The sequence below is a fragment of the Choloepus didactylus genome (assembly GCF_015220235.1).
Source record: "Choloepus didactylus isolate mChoDid1 chromosome 23 unlocalized genomic scaffold, mChoDid1.pri SUPER_23_unloc1, whole genome shotgun sequence".
Classification (NCBI taxonomy): domain Eukaryota; kingdom Metazoa; phylum Chordata; class Mammalia; order Pilosa; family Megalonychidae; genus Choloepus; species Choloepus didactylus.
In genome coordinates this window covers 3,388,248-3,402,770 of record NW_023637590.1, presented here as the reverse complement: position 1 = coordinate 3,402,770, position 14,523 = coordinate 3,388,248, and the positions used below count along the sequence as shown (strand labels likewise).

The following is a 14,523-nucleotide window of genomic DNA, read 5'->3' as shown; positions in this document are numbered from 1 at the left end:
TTGTCTTATTTCAAATTAAATTCAGACACCAAACTAATATGTTCTCATGTAATTATAAAATAATAATAAAATGTCTAGCCAGTGCAGTTAGTCAAGAGAAGGAATAAGTTGTAAATACTGGAGAGGATGAGGTAAAATCTTTAAAGGTGATATGAGTGACAAGAGAATCAATGGAAAAACTACCGTAGACAATAAAAGAAGACAATAAAGTTGCTGGATACAACCAACATAATGAGATCAAGGAATACCAACTACCACTTAGAAGATATAAAGGAAAAAATCACATTCATGAATGAAATACCTAGAATGTGACAAGAAATCGGGAAGATCTTTAGAACGAAAAATTTTAAAACCTTACTGAGAGACTTAAAAGAAAACTCAGAGAATTAGCAATGCATGATTTATTAGCTGGTATGTTGCAACATCATAAAGATGTCAATTCTCTCAAATTTAACATGATCCAAAAAAAAAAAAAAGAGGAATTTACAGGGTCAGACAAACTGATTCTAAAGTTCAAGTGGAAAAACAAATATGCAAGAATAGCTGAAATATTTCTGGCAAAGAAGGTTAATCAGGGAAGACTTAGCCACCCCCCCCCGAGATATTAGAACTTATAAACTATGATTGAAACAGTGAGGTACTGACATAGAAATAGAGCAATGGAATACAATAGAAAATCCGTATTTGCAGGCCCAAATATATTAGAAAATTTTCAAGGTGGCATTCCACATCATTGCTGAAACGTTAGGTAATTCAATAAATAAAGTCAGGACCTTCTGGTAGCCTTCCAGTAGTAAAGTTGGATCCTTACTTTACAATTTATAAGCTAAACACATTCTAGACAGTGCAGAGATTTTTTTAATGGTTAGGTTTTTTGTTTCAAATCTGAGAAGATCCTATGGAAGAAGAATTTTTATAATCTCAGGGATTAAAAAGTCTTTTCTAAAGTGACAAAATTTAGACAAGTAAACATCTTTTTTTGCAAGGAAAAATAGCTACCCTAAAGAGTCAAAACACAGCAACCTGGAGAAAATATTTCCTACTCATATAAGGAATTATTTTCTTAATATATAAAGAGGTCAGACAAACCAGTAATAAAGACCAGTAACCAGATAGAACTAGAGATGGATGCAGGATTTGAACAGTTTACACAAAAGATCAAGTGTTTTTATATGAAAAATGTTCAATCTGACAACCATGTTAAGATGCCGTCTTTCACCTGACAGATTGGCAAATAACAAGAAATTTGATAAAACCGTTGTTGAGTGGAGAAGTAGACACGCATACGTGGCCTGTGAGTTGGCTGACCCTCTGGGTGAGGTCCTTCAGAAGCGTTTATCACGGATCGTCAGTGGACATTCCGTCTGCTGGTGGGATGCCCCTTCTCGGAACTCACCCCCACGGTGTGAGACGGCAGGTGTGCCGACTGCCGTAACTGACCACGTGTGAGCACCTGCCATGTGTCCTTGGCATGTGCCGCACGGACGGCCTTGGTCCCGAGAGCGGCCCATGTGGAGGGTCCCGGGACCCAGTGCAGGCGCATCAGGAACCCGACATCAGAGCTTGCGTGTGGTGGGGGGACTGGCCGGGGCCCTCGTCTTCAGCTGCAATGGGGGAGCCCCTGCTGCAGCGGCATCTGCTGTGAAAGAGGCTGGGGGGTGGCCCGGCCCATCCAGCCAGGGAGCCCTCTCCGCGTACACACGTCTCCATGTTGGACGCCTCCAAAATCAGAGTAGAGCTCTTCACTCGGGGCATCTGACTGTTCAGATCTGGAGCTTTTTTTTTCTTTCTTAGCGGTAAAGTATTAGTGCATCTTACCATTGGTAGCATCTTAGATTCAATTAAATACAGTCTATCGCGTCATTTTAATTTTCACTTTGCTCTTCTTTCACTTCCCAAACTTTCGGCCAAGAACATGTATTGCCTTTTCCCCAGAAGAAAAAAAAAAGTTACTTAGACTGTATCGCGTGCTGGACGTGGTTAATGTTGGAGGTGACTTAACTCTCTTGCTTGGTGACAGGGACTTCTCCACGGCCTTCTTCAACAGCATCCCGCTCTCCGGGCCCCTGGCGGGCACCATGCTTTCCTCTCCCAGCAACCCACAGCTGCTGCCCCTGGAGCCCGGCACCCCCAACTCCTTCGGAGCCGCGAAACCCTCCACAGAGCCGGTGGCGGCGGCCGGCGCTAAGCCCGCAGGCGAATCTGCCGGTAAAGACAGGTTAGTGGGTGCTGAAGCTTGGTCCCGGCCCGGGGGAGGTTCAGGTTTGTGCACAGTTGCACGTAGTTCTGTTTGTACTTTGTGGCCCTTCAAAAAAAAAAAATAGGAGACGCGGGCCTGCTCAGAAGTAGGGAGCGTGTCGGGGTGAGTGTCTGATGTGCAGAGCTGTGAGGACTTCCCACGGGGTGTTGGAGCTGACCCACGCTGTGATACCAGGGGAGGGTGCGTTGCCAGGATTGGGCCCCCGCAGGTGAATCGCTGCTGGGGAGCCGTCGCCCCCTGAGGGCGGGTGTGCCCTGGAGGTGGTCTGGCATGTCCGGGGCTCAGGACACACTGTCCCACCCTGGTGCTACTGGACTGGGGCCCCGGCTCTCCTCAGCACCCTCAGGGCACCCCTGTCTACACTGCCCACTACCTGGAAACCAAATTAGAAGTCAGAAAGGACCAGGTGGCCATGAGTGGGAGGCAGGACCTGCTCATGCACCTAGCATCTGCTGTGGGCCGCACCCTGGACTGGGACCCAGGCGTCCGTGGGGCACTTGGGGAGTGGTCCTTGTCCTCGGGGTGCATGGGGGGTGGGAGAAGGGGCAGCCGGCAGGTACGGGGAGAGCTCTGAGATCACCTGGGCCCTGGCCATCCAGGCATCTCAGAGGGGTGCCCAGCCCGTGGGCCGACAGAAGCCAACACAGGGACGGGCTGGAGAGCAGGGACAGCAGCCAGAGCAGAGCCCCAAGTCCTCATGGAGTGGCAGGGAGGAGGGGGAAGGCTGGCCTCGGGGCCGAGGCAGGGGCTCTGGGACCGCGGAGAGACACAGAAAGCTCCGGGACTTAAATCCTTAACTTCAGGATGAAGGCAGGAGTGGGCAGGGGCTTCAGGAGCCCCGGGGGGCTCTTCCTGGCAGCCCTGTTGTTGAAGAGGGGAAGGCTGGGAATGGCTCTGGGTAGAGGCTGGACTCAGGTCGTGGTGATGGGCAGTAGGGTTAGAGAAAAGGTTGAAGGATCACTTTATGGGGCTCGTCCACCCCAGAAGCTCTCAGAACAGTGTGAGGGGCACATGACCTTCTCAGGCAGCCAAACTCCTAGAATTTTAACATGAAAATATTGAAGAGATACGAACCGTAGTTTGCACCTTGGGATGTTTTGTGTTGATAGAGGTTGTGTCTTTTTGCCCCTTGTGTTTGGCTCCGAGCAACACGCGTGCTGACCCCCAGTTCCTTGGTGGAGCCGGCCTGATGCCCCCTCTCCCCCACCCCCAGCGTGAACACTGCCTCTGCTCCCGCCGCACCCTCGCCCTCCGTGCTGAGCACCCCGGCCAAGATCGAGCCCATGAGAGCGTTCGACTCCCGGTTCACAGAGCGATCCAAGGCCACGCCGGGCACTCCCGCCTCGGCCACCGTGGCTCCCGTGGCTGTCGAGAGGTAGGTGGGGGCTGCACAGGCCCCGGAGCTGGGAGGCCGTGGGTGCTGAGCCAGCCACACAGCACCCACTTTCCCACCAGCAGGCCCGCCCCAGGGTCCGACTGCTGCCGGCAGGCACAGGCTGCAGAGGCCCTGGACCACCGCTGGCTGGAGGGGCAGGAAGAGGCTGCTCCGTGTGGACAGCTGGCAGGGGGCAGGGGGCAGCCGTTGGTGGGGAGGGGCACACAGCGGGCGGCAGAACGGCGAGGGCACAGCTGGGCTAAAAAGCGGGCTTGTCTGGAGACAAAAGTCTGGCAGGAAAAGGAGCAAGAGAACAGCTGGAGGCCTGGGGGGTTCTGACCTCGACACACCTATCGGATGCCAGCCTCCTGCACAGAAACTGACCAGGAGGCCGGGAGAGGTGACAGGGATTTGGGTGGGGGCTTTGTGGAGTCAGAGGGGCGTCCAGACGATGCGTCCGTCGTCTGTGTGTCCCTTGAGGCGACTGGAGCACATGTATGTAGACTATAGCAGGGACCCTCCTTCCAAGCCCCGGCCATTGAGCTGCCTGTGCATCCTGGTGAACCGGGGGCTGGCAAAAGTCAGGCAGGGGCTTGGCCACCTCCCTCGCAGGGGCTGGTGCCTGAGCACCGTCCTCTTGAGGTCCCATCCACCCGTGCGTCAGCTGGGGACTCCAGCCCTGGGCAGACCCCTCCCCGGCCTGTGGTGCCACCAGCCGAGTGCAGGGACCTTGATCAAAGACGTGCAGCAACCGCCCAGCCAGCAGGCGCCCAGTGAGGCTGGATTTGTGATGCGAGCTCCTCTTGGAGTTCACCTGCAGTGTGCTGGCCCCAGGCTCTGCTCGTGATCTCCAAGGTGCTTGCCGGGCAGAGTGTGCTCTCCTTGGAGCCACAGATCACCCTTTTGGGCCATGGCCCTCTCCGTGGTGCTGACAGACTCCAGCAGAAGCCCTCAGAATTTCCCCAAGGAGGCCCTGTTGGCAGAGGTGATGCACATGGCCAGAGAGGTCTGTGGGTGAGGAAGCTCCCGTCTCAGAGCTCGGTGTGGGACCTCGGATTCTGCTCTGCAAGGAAATCCTGCTTCGTTTAGTGTAAAAGTAACTGATGTGAACTTTTCACCTGCTGACGTCTGTGTCCAGCAGTATGGCAGATCTGAAGCTTCCTGCGACCGGACACTTGAAATGCTGGGGTAAATGTGCCTCGCGTTCTCAAGCACGTGGCTAGTTCACGAGAAAGTAAAGAACGTCCCCAGGAGCCCAAAAGCAGGAATGGACAGAGGAGTGGTGGGCCGGGCAGCACGCGGGTGTGGGGCTGGGACTGACTAACGGGGCACCAAGGAGCTTGAGGTTTAATGGCCACACAAGGCCCTGGGCCATGCCACGTTGGGGGTTGCACGCAGACACCAGCGTACCGTCAAGCTGTTTGAAAAAGTTCACCTCCAGTGAGAGAGTGGACTAGAAAACACCTAAACTGGTGGGGACACATGGCCAAGAAGTCTGAACATCTCTGGGTTAAGAAAACATTCTTCCCCTGAGATCATATCACCTGAGGCCTGCCTTCATCTAGATCTGGGGATCGATTTACCACAACCAGTGTTCTGTCTAGAAATTGCCAAGCCAGGAAGTGAACACAGAGGGAGATTCTGATCTGATAACGCCCGGAGGCACTTGTCAAAGCACATGCAGATATGTCCCAAAGGGACTTTTGCCCCCAAAGCACTGCCCAAGACGAACTCAGAATCTAAAGAAACAGCACATGAACAAACAGTCTGTCGTGCGGAAATGTCAGGAGACACAATGAACAGCAGATTTAGACTTTTGTACACCTCTAATCATGAAGCTGTCAGATGGAGAGTATAAAAAAATACATCTGAAATGATGAAAGACTGCAGTGTAACACAGAATATGTGAAGAAAGAATAACATACCACCCAAATGCAAAAATTTACTCAAAACAGGACAAAAATTAAACATGAGAGCTAAAACTAAAACTCTTACAAGAAAACAGAGACATCAATCTTTGTTATCTTGGATTGGGGAACCATTTCTCAGAATGATACCTAAATCACAAGTAATTTTAAAAATAGATAAAGTGGACTTAATCAAAATTAAATAGTTTTGTGCTTCATAGATCACCATCAAGAAACTAAAAAGAAGAGGAACGGTGGAAGGGCGGTGAGACAGGAAGCTCGGGAACTGGCCCCTCCGCTGTGAGACTCCTGAGTGGCAGGAGCTGTCTGCATCCAGAGTTCTGGAGCTCGAGTCCAGCGAACACTGTCAGCGTCCAGGGCAAAGCTGGGTGAAGGAGCTGGTGAATTTAAGTGAATTCCACCTTTTGATGGCAGGCGGCCCTAGAAACCAGCTCACATTCCAGGGGCAGCTTACCAGTGCCAGGTGGGCAACAAGGAACTTGTCCTCCAAGTATCGCGCTGGGTGTTTTGATTGCTGACACTTCTTTTGATCGTGGGGTGTTGGAAAGGCAAGGAAGTTGGAAGTCAAAGACTGAAGAAAGAGATTACAGGCAAGTACTGCACAAAAGACAGCTGGGGTAGCTATATTATAGTCAGACTAAATAGACTTTAAGTAAAAAACTGTTACAGGAGACAAAAAAAAGGTGTTATATATTGATAAAAGGTACAATACAGAAGAAATAACATTTATACACTTATGCACCTAACAACAGAGCCCAGAAAGATAATGAAGCAAGCATTGCCAGAATTGAAGGGGAAAATAGACAGTTCTACAATGATAGTTGACTACCTCAGTAGTGGTGGAGCATCTAGAAAGGATATCAAGGAAATAGAGCACTGGACAACATTCTGAACTGGATAGACCTTTCAGACATTTGTGGAACATCACAACCAACAACAGCAGAATACATGATCTTCTCCAGGATAGAGCACGTTAGGTCACAAATCAAGTCACAGTAAATTTAAAAGATTGAAGTCATACAAAGTATCTTCTCTGACCACAGTGGAATGAAGCTGGAAATCAGTAAAAGAAGGAAAACTGGAAAACTCATGAATATGTGGACATTGAACAACATATTCTTTTTTTTTTTTTCAGTTTTTTTTTATTAAATTCAGTTTTATTGAAATACATTCACACACAATACAGTCATCCATGATATACAATCCACTGTCCACAGTATGATAACATAGTTATGCGTTCATCACCACAGTCTATCTTTGAACATTTTCCTTACATCAGAAATAACCAGAACAAGAATAAAAAATAAAAGTGAAAAAAGAACACCCAAATCATCCCCCCATCCCACCCCATTTGTCCTTTAGTTTTTATCCCCATTCCTCCACTCATCCATACATCCACAAGGTCTTCACAATCACTCTGCCACCCCTTGTAATCTACATTATTATATAATTGTCTTCAGGAGTCCAGACTGCTGGGTTGGAGTTTGGTAGTTTCAGGTATTTACTTCTAGCTATTCCAATACATTAAAGCCTAAGAGGTGTTATCTATATAGTGCATAAGAATGTCCACCAGAGTGACCTCTCGACTCCATTTGGAATCTCTCAGCCACTGAAACTATTTCGTCTCATTTTACATCCCCCTTTTGGTCAAGAAGATATTCTCAGTCCCATGATGCCGGGTCCACATTCATCCCCGGGAGTCATACTCTGTGTTGCCAGGGAGATTTACACCCCTGGGAGTCGGGTCCCACATAGGGGGGAGGGCAGCGAGTTCACCCGCCGAGATGGCTTAGTTAGAGAGAGAGAGGGCCACATCTGAGCAACAAAGAGGTACTCAGGAGGAGACTCTTAGTCACCATTACATACAAGTTTAGACTCTCCTTTGTGGTAACGAGCTTCATAAGGGCAAGTCCCATGCTCGAGGGCTCAGCACATCAAACTGCCAGTCCCGATGTTTGTGACAACATCAACACCAGTCCAGGTGAGGATGTCCAACACTTCCGCACCTTCCCCCAGATCCTCGGGGCTGGGGAGGGGGAGGCTGTAAATATATTTTTTATTATCTGCCCAAATTACTCTAGGATGTGTCACTATTTCACTCCAGCCTATACTAACCTACTGTATCTCACTTCCTATCCAAAGTTCCACGCAATTGTGGTGTTTGAACAAATCGACTGTAGAGTTGTACCGTTTAGAAAATTTAGATCCTGTACCAAATAAACATCTCTTCCCTTGGTCTCATATGGAAGTGAACAACAGACTCTTGAACAGCCAATGGGACAAAGAAGAAATCAGAAGGGGAATCAGAATATGTTTAGAAACAAATGAACATGAAGACACACACCTCCCAAAATGTGGAATGCAGTAAAATTAGTGCTAATAGGGAAAATTATAGCTGTTAATGCCTACAGTTAAAAGAAAGAAATATCTCAAGTCAATAACCTAACTTCACACTTTGAGCAACAAGGAAAAGTACAGCAAAAGTGAACAAAAACAAGGAAATAAGTTCAGAGTTAAATGAAATACAGACTAGGAAAAAATAAAGCTAGTCAATGAAACTAAAAGGTGGTTCCTAAAATTGGCAAAGCCTTAGCAAGACTGACAAAGAAAAAAAAATCGGAAATGAAAATGGGGATATTACACTGACCTTACAGCAATAAAAAGAATTATAAGAGAATATTATGAGCAACTGTAAGCCAGCAAATTGAATAACCTGTGTGAAATGGACAGATTCCTGGAAACAAAAGTTGCCTAAATTGACACAAGAAGAAATAGAAAATCTCAACAAACCTACTAATCATAAAGAGAATGAATCTAATCAAAAACCTCCCAACAAAGAGAAGACCCGGACTGGGTCACGTTGCTGTGAAATTCTACAAAGCATTTATGGAAAATGTATCACCAATCCTTCTTAAACTCTTCAAAAAAGTAGAAGAGGAGGTCCCACTTCCTAATTCATTCTATGAAGCCGGCATTACCCTGATATCAAAGCCAGATAAAGACATTGTAGAAAAGAAAATAACAGACAGAAAATAGAGATGCAAAATTCCTTAACAAAATACTGGCAACCCAAATCCAGCAGTGTATAGGAGGATCGTACTACATGGCCAATTGGGATTTATCCCAGGAATGCGAGGGCGGTTCAACATAAAAAAATCCAGAAATGTAATACATCCCATAAATAAAAGAAAATAGCAAAGCCTAATGATTTTCTCGATGCAGAAAAGGCATTTGACAAAATCCAAAATTGTGATAAAAAGACTCAGAAAACTAGGAATGCTAGGCAACGTCCTTAACATGTAAAAGGACATTTACATAAAACCCAGAGCTGATGTTCTTCTGAACAGTGAAAGACTGAGCTTTCCCCCTAAGATAAGGAACACGGCAAGAATGCCCACTTTCATCACTGCTCTTCCACTCTGTACTCTAGTTTTGGCCAGAGCAATTAGGCAAGAAAATAAAATCAAAGGTATCCAAATTGGAAAGGAATAAGTAAAACCTGCCATATTTGTAGATGACATGATCGTGTATATAAAAATACCAAAAGTTATTCAAAAAAGCCTCTAGTGCTTATAAGCAAATTCAGCAAAATTTCAGGATTCAGAATCATCCTACAAAAATCAGTTGTGTTTCTGTATGCTAGTAAGGCACAGTCAAAACAGGAAACTGAGAAAATAATTCCATTTACAATAACAACTAAGAAAATAAAATATTTAGGAATAAATTTAACCAAGGAGAGGCAAGACTGAAAACTTACAGAACTTTTGCTGGAAGAAAATAAAGACCTACATAAATGGAAAGACATTCTGGTGTTCATATTATTAAGACGAACTATGCAAGTGATCTAGCTATTTGGTACAATCCCTGTCAAAATTCCAGCATCCTTTCTTGCACATAGAAAACCCAATCTTCAAATTCAAATGGAATTGCAAGGGGCTCCTGCAATCTTGAAGTGAAGTAAGTTTGGAGGGCTCATACTCCCCAATTTCAAAACTTGCTACAAAAATACAGTAGTGAAAACTGTGGAATTGATACAGAATGGACAGACCAGTGGAATGGAATTGAGATAAACCCACACATCTCTGGCCAGCTGATTTTTTACAAAGGTGCCATACCCATCCACTGGGAAACAAATGGTCTCTTCAACAAATAGTGCTAAGACAACTAGAAATCCACAAACAAAAGAATGCAGTTAGACTCTTTTACCTCTCACCATATACAAAAATTGACTCAGAATGGATCCACACCCTAAACCTAAGAGCTAAAACCCCAGAACTGTTAGGAGTTATACTGTCAGTGGATTGTTAAACATGAGACCAAAAACACAACCAACAAAGGAAAAAATAAAGGGTAAATCATTCATCAAAATTAAAACCTTTTGTGCATCAAAGTACACTATCAAAAAAGTGAAAAGACAGCCTATACAATGGGAGAAATTATAATGGAAATTATACGTGACCAAGGTCTAATGTCCAGAATATGTAAAGAACCCTTACAACTCAGTAAAAAGACTATTGACCCAATTAACAAATAGGCAAGATAGTTAGATAGACATTTCTCCAAAGAAGACATACAAATGGCCGGTTGGAACCGAGAATGCATGCTCAGCATCCGTTAGTCGTTAGGGAAATGCAAATGAAACTACAGTCGAATACCACTTCCCATCCACTAGGGTGGCTGTGATCCAAAAGACAGAAATAGCAAGTGTTGGCAAGAATACGGGGAAGTTAGGGTGCTCATGCACTGCTGGTTGGAATGCAAAACGATGCAGCCACTTCAAAAAACGTTCTGGAATTTCCTCCAAAAGCTAAATACAGAGTTACCATTTGACCTGGCAGTTCCATTCCTTCTATACACCCAAGAGAAATGAAAACATACACCCACAAGAAGCTTGTACACAGATGTCCATTTCAACATGATTCATGACAGCCGAAAGGTTGCTATAGCCCAGATGTCCGTCATTTGAAATATGGATAAAGTTCGGTATATCCATACAGTAGAACATTTCCAGCTGTAAATTGGTGTGAGGTACTGATACTTGCGTCAACATGGATGAGCCATAAAAACATTCTAAGTGGAAGAGCCAGTCACAAAGAAAGCACCTGTTCTGTGATCCATTTGTATGAAATGTGTAGGCTGGGCAAATACATAGGGACATAACGGGGGTTTGTTGTTGATTAGTTCTGGGGTGGTTGGGGGAATGGTAGGGTGATAACTAAAGTATATGGGATTTCTTTTCAGGTGTGAAAATGTTCTAAAATTATTTGCAGTGTTGCATGCACAACTTTGCAAATTAACCCAAAGCCATTGAATTGTACAATTTAAACGGGTGAATTGTGTGGTACTTGAGTTGTCTCTCCAAACAGCTGTTGCCGGAAATGCATACGCACGTGTGTACATCCGTCCATGGAAACATAACAATTGACAGATGGAGAAGGGGAAGGAAGTGCTCAAAACTCTTGACAGCACTTCTAGAACTTCCGCAGGGGGGCTATAGGTGGAGTTTTTTTCACAGCCTTTTGTTTCAAATGCTTTGAAACCCTCAGCAAAGTTGGAAGAATCCTCTGTTGAAGATCTGTGGCCCTTTCACCTGGATTCACCGGGTGTTACCGTCTTGGTAGCTTTCTCTCCCTACAGCATGTGTGGCCCAGACACGATGACACTTTTCTCACTCCTATCATGGCAGGCAGCTCCTGAGAGCAAGGGTGTTCTCCTACACAATCACAGTTCAATTAGCACACTCCACAAGACATTTATTCCCCTACTTTTTAATTTTTTTCACTTATTAACTGTACATTAGGGTTCACCCTTTGAGTAGTGCAATTCTGCAGGTTTCGAAAAATGGAGAATGCCATGCGTTCACCAGTAAGTTATACACAGCAGTTCCCCACTCTGTCTGCTGTGCTTCACCAGACATCTCTCCCCCAGATCTCTGGCTACTCTGATCTTTTTACTGTCTCTACAGTTGTGCCCGTTCCAGAATGGCATCTTTCACCTAAGGATGTTCACTTAAATTCCTGCATGTCTTTTCGTGGCTTGATGGCTCATTACTTCTCCCTGATTAATACTCCATCGTATGGCTGAACCACAATTTGTTGATCCCTAGGGAGGGGCAGCCTAGTGTTTGACAGTTATAAATAAAGCTGCTGTAAACACTCATGTGCAAGTTGTGCAGATACCGAGGAGCGTGCTTGCTGGCTCGTGCACAGCCCTGGGTTTAGCTTCGTGTGGAGCCGCCAGTGGCTGCTCCATGTTCCATCCCCACCAGCCGCGAGCCAGCGTCCCTGCCGCCCCCGTCCCCACTGACGTGTGGCATCATGTTTGGGATCTTGGCCATGCCGATGAGCATCAGTAATGGAATCTCACTTTAATTTGCAACTCCCTAATTTTTGACATACGATGTGAGACTCTTCATGTCCTCATCTACCACCTGCATATTTTCTTTGAAGATGAGTCCATTCAGGTCTTCTGCCCGTTTTTTTTTTAACTGGGTTGTTTAGTTTTCTTATTGTTGCATTTTAAGTGTCGTTTGTATATTTTGGATACATGCCCTTTATTAGACATGTATTTTGCAAATATTTTCTCCCAGTCTTTGGCTTGTATTTTCATTCTCATGGTTCACAAAGCAAAAATTTTTACCTCTAATGAAGTCCACCTTAACAATTTTTTTCTTCCACAGATTATGCTTTTGGTGTTGTACCTAAAAACTCATTGCAAGCCCAAGGTCACCTAGATTTTCTCCCATGTTATCTTCCAGAAGCTTTATAGTTTTAGATTTTACATTTAGGTCTGTGATCCGTTTTGAGTTAATTCTTATGACAGGTGTAAGGTCTGTGTCTGGTCTCTTTTTTTACCTGTGGACGTCAGTTGTTCCAGCACCATTTGTTGGAGAGACTCCGTTCTCTGTTGCATTGCCCTTGCTCCTTTGTCGGAGATGAGTTGACTGTATTTGTTGGCCATCTCTTCTGTTCCATCGATCTGTTTGTCCTTTCACCGATAACACATTGATTACTGTAGTTTTACAGTAAACCTCGAAGTCAGGTAGTGTCCGTCCTCCAACTTTCTTGTTTTGTATTGTTTGCTATTTGAGTCTTTTTTCTTTCCATGTAAACTTTGGAATCAGTTTGTTGATAGCCATACAGTAACTTGCTGTGATTTTGATTGGGATTGTTCAAATCTTTAGATCAAGTTGGAAAGAACTCACTTCCTAACAGTATCAAGTCTTCCTGTCCAGAACGATCTCTCTCCGTTTATTTTGATCTTCTTTGATTTCTTCTATCCGAATTTTGTACTTTTCTTCATCTGTCTCTTATACGCATTTTGTTAGATTTGTATGTAATTATTTCCTTTCATTTTGGTGCTAATGTGAATGGTATTTGTTTTTAATTACAGATTACATTTATTCATTGCTGGTGTATAGGAGAAGAACTGACCTTTGCATAGTAACTTTGCATCTTGCAACCCTGACATGACCACTTATTAGTTCCAGGTACTATTCTGTCAATCCTTTGGGATTTTCTACATAGACATCATGTCATCTGTGAGCAAAGACATTTGTGTTTCTTCTGCCCCAATCTGAATGTCTGACCCCGTTAGCCGAGACCTCAGGACAGTGTTGTTGCTCTTCAGACTGGGCGTGACGAGAGGGGACATCCCTTGATTGTGTCAAATGAGTTTTCTGCATCTGTTGATATGATCATATGATTTTTTTTCTTCAACCTCTTGGTGTGATGGTTTGCATTCATTGATTCTCAAATACGGAACCAGACTTGCATACCTAGACTGAATCTTACTTGGATGTGGTATATAATTCTTCTTGTACATTGTTGGATTTGATATGCTAGTATTTTGTTGAGGACTTTCATTCATGAGAGACACTGGTCTGTAGTCTTCCTTTCTTGTGGTGTCTTCATCTGGTTTTGGTATTAGGGTGATGCTGACCTCATAGAATGAGTTAGGAAGTGTTCCCTGTGCTTCTGCTTTCTGGAAGAGATTTTAAAGAATTGAAATCATTTCTTCCTCAAATGTCTGATGCCGTTCATCATTGAAATGACCTGGGTCTGGTGCTTCCTTTTTGGAAGATTGTTAATTGCTAATTCATTTTCATTAATAGCTGTAAGCCTGTTTGGATGATCTGTTTCCCTTTATGAGTTTTCTTGGGTCGCGTCTCTCAAGGAAGTGTCCGTTTCACCCAAGGGTGTAGAGAGCTCAGCGTCTTCCTCCCTCAACCTTCCAGTGTCTGTGGGGTCGGTAGTGATGGCCCCTCTGCATTTCCATGTTAGTAATCTGAGTCCTCTCTCTTTTTATCCTTGGGCAGCCTGTCTAGTGCTTTATCAGTTTTATTGATCTTTTCAGAGAACCAGCTTTTGGTTTTGTGGATTTTCTCAATTTCACTGATTTGTGCCGTAATGTTTATTGTTTTCTTCTGTCTACTTTAAGATACAAACTTACGGCTCTTTCCAGTTTCCTAAGAGGGAAATTTTAAGCGTCCTTATTTCTCCACGTCCTCTCCAATGTTGTAGTTTTCTGGTTTTGTTTTTTGTTTTTGTTTTGTTTTGTTTTGTTTTGTTTTTTTAATAATGGCCATTCTAGTAGGTATGAAATGATATATCATTGTGGTTTTGATTTGCATTTCCCTGATAGTGATGTTGAGCATCTTTTCATGTGATTTTTAGCCGTTTGTATTTCCTCTTTGGAAAAATGTCTATTCAAGTCTTTTGCCCATTTTTGAATTGGATTGTTTCTCTTTTTGTGGTTGAGTTGTAGGATTTCTTTATATATTCTAGTTTTTAAACCCGTATCAGATATTTTCTCCCATTGAACAGGCTGCTTTTCACCATTTTGCCAAAGTCCTTTGATGCACAAAAGGTGTTGGTTTTGAGGAGGTCCCATTTATCTATTTTTCTATTTTTCAATATTTTCAATATTTTTTCAATATTTCATGCTTCTGTTTTGGGTGT

At 44.6% G+C, this 14,523-nt stretch overlaps 1 protein-coding gene across 6 annotated transcripts in view; it reads left to right on the top strand.

Annotated features, from left to right (window-relative positions):
• LOC119524866 (protein HIRA) overlaps positions 1-14,523 on the top strand; it is a 90,840-nt gene that overhangs the window by 39,596 nt on the left and 36,721 nt on the right. For all 6 annotated transcript variants that reach the window (XM_037823518.1, XM_037823519.1, XM_037823520.1 and 3 more), the window contains 2 exons: positions 2,021-2,218; positions 3,474-3,635. In XM_037823518.1, the coding sequence (XP_037679446.1) occupies positions 2,021-2,218; positions 3,474-3,635 (360 nt within the window). The remainder of the gene's footprint in view (positions 1-2,020; positions 2,219-3,473; positions 3,636-14,523) is intronic.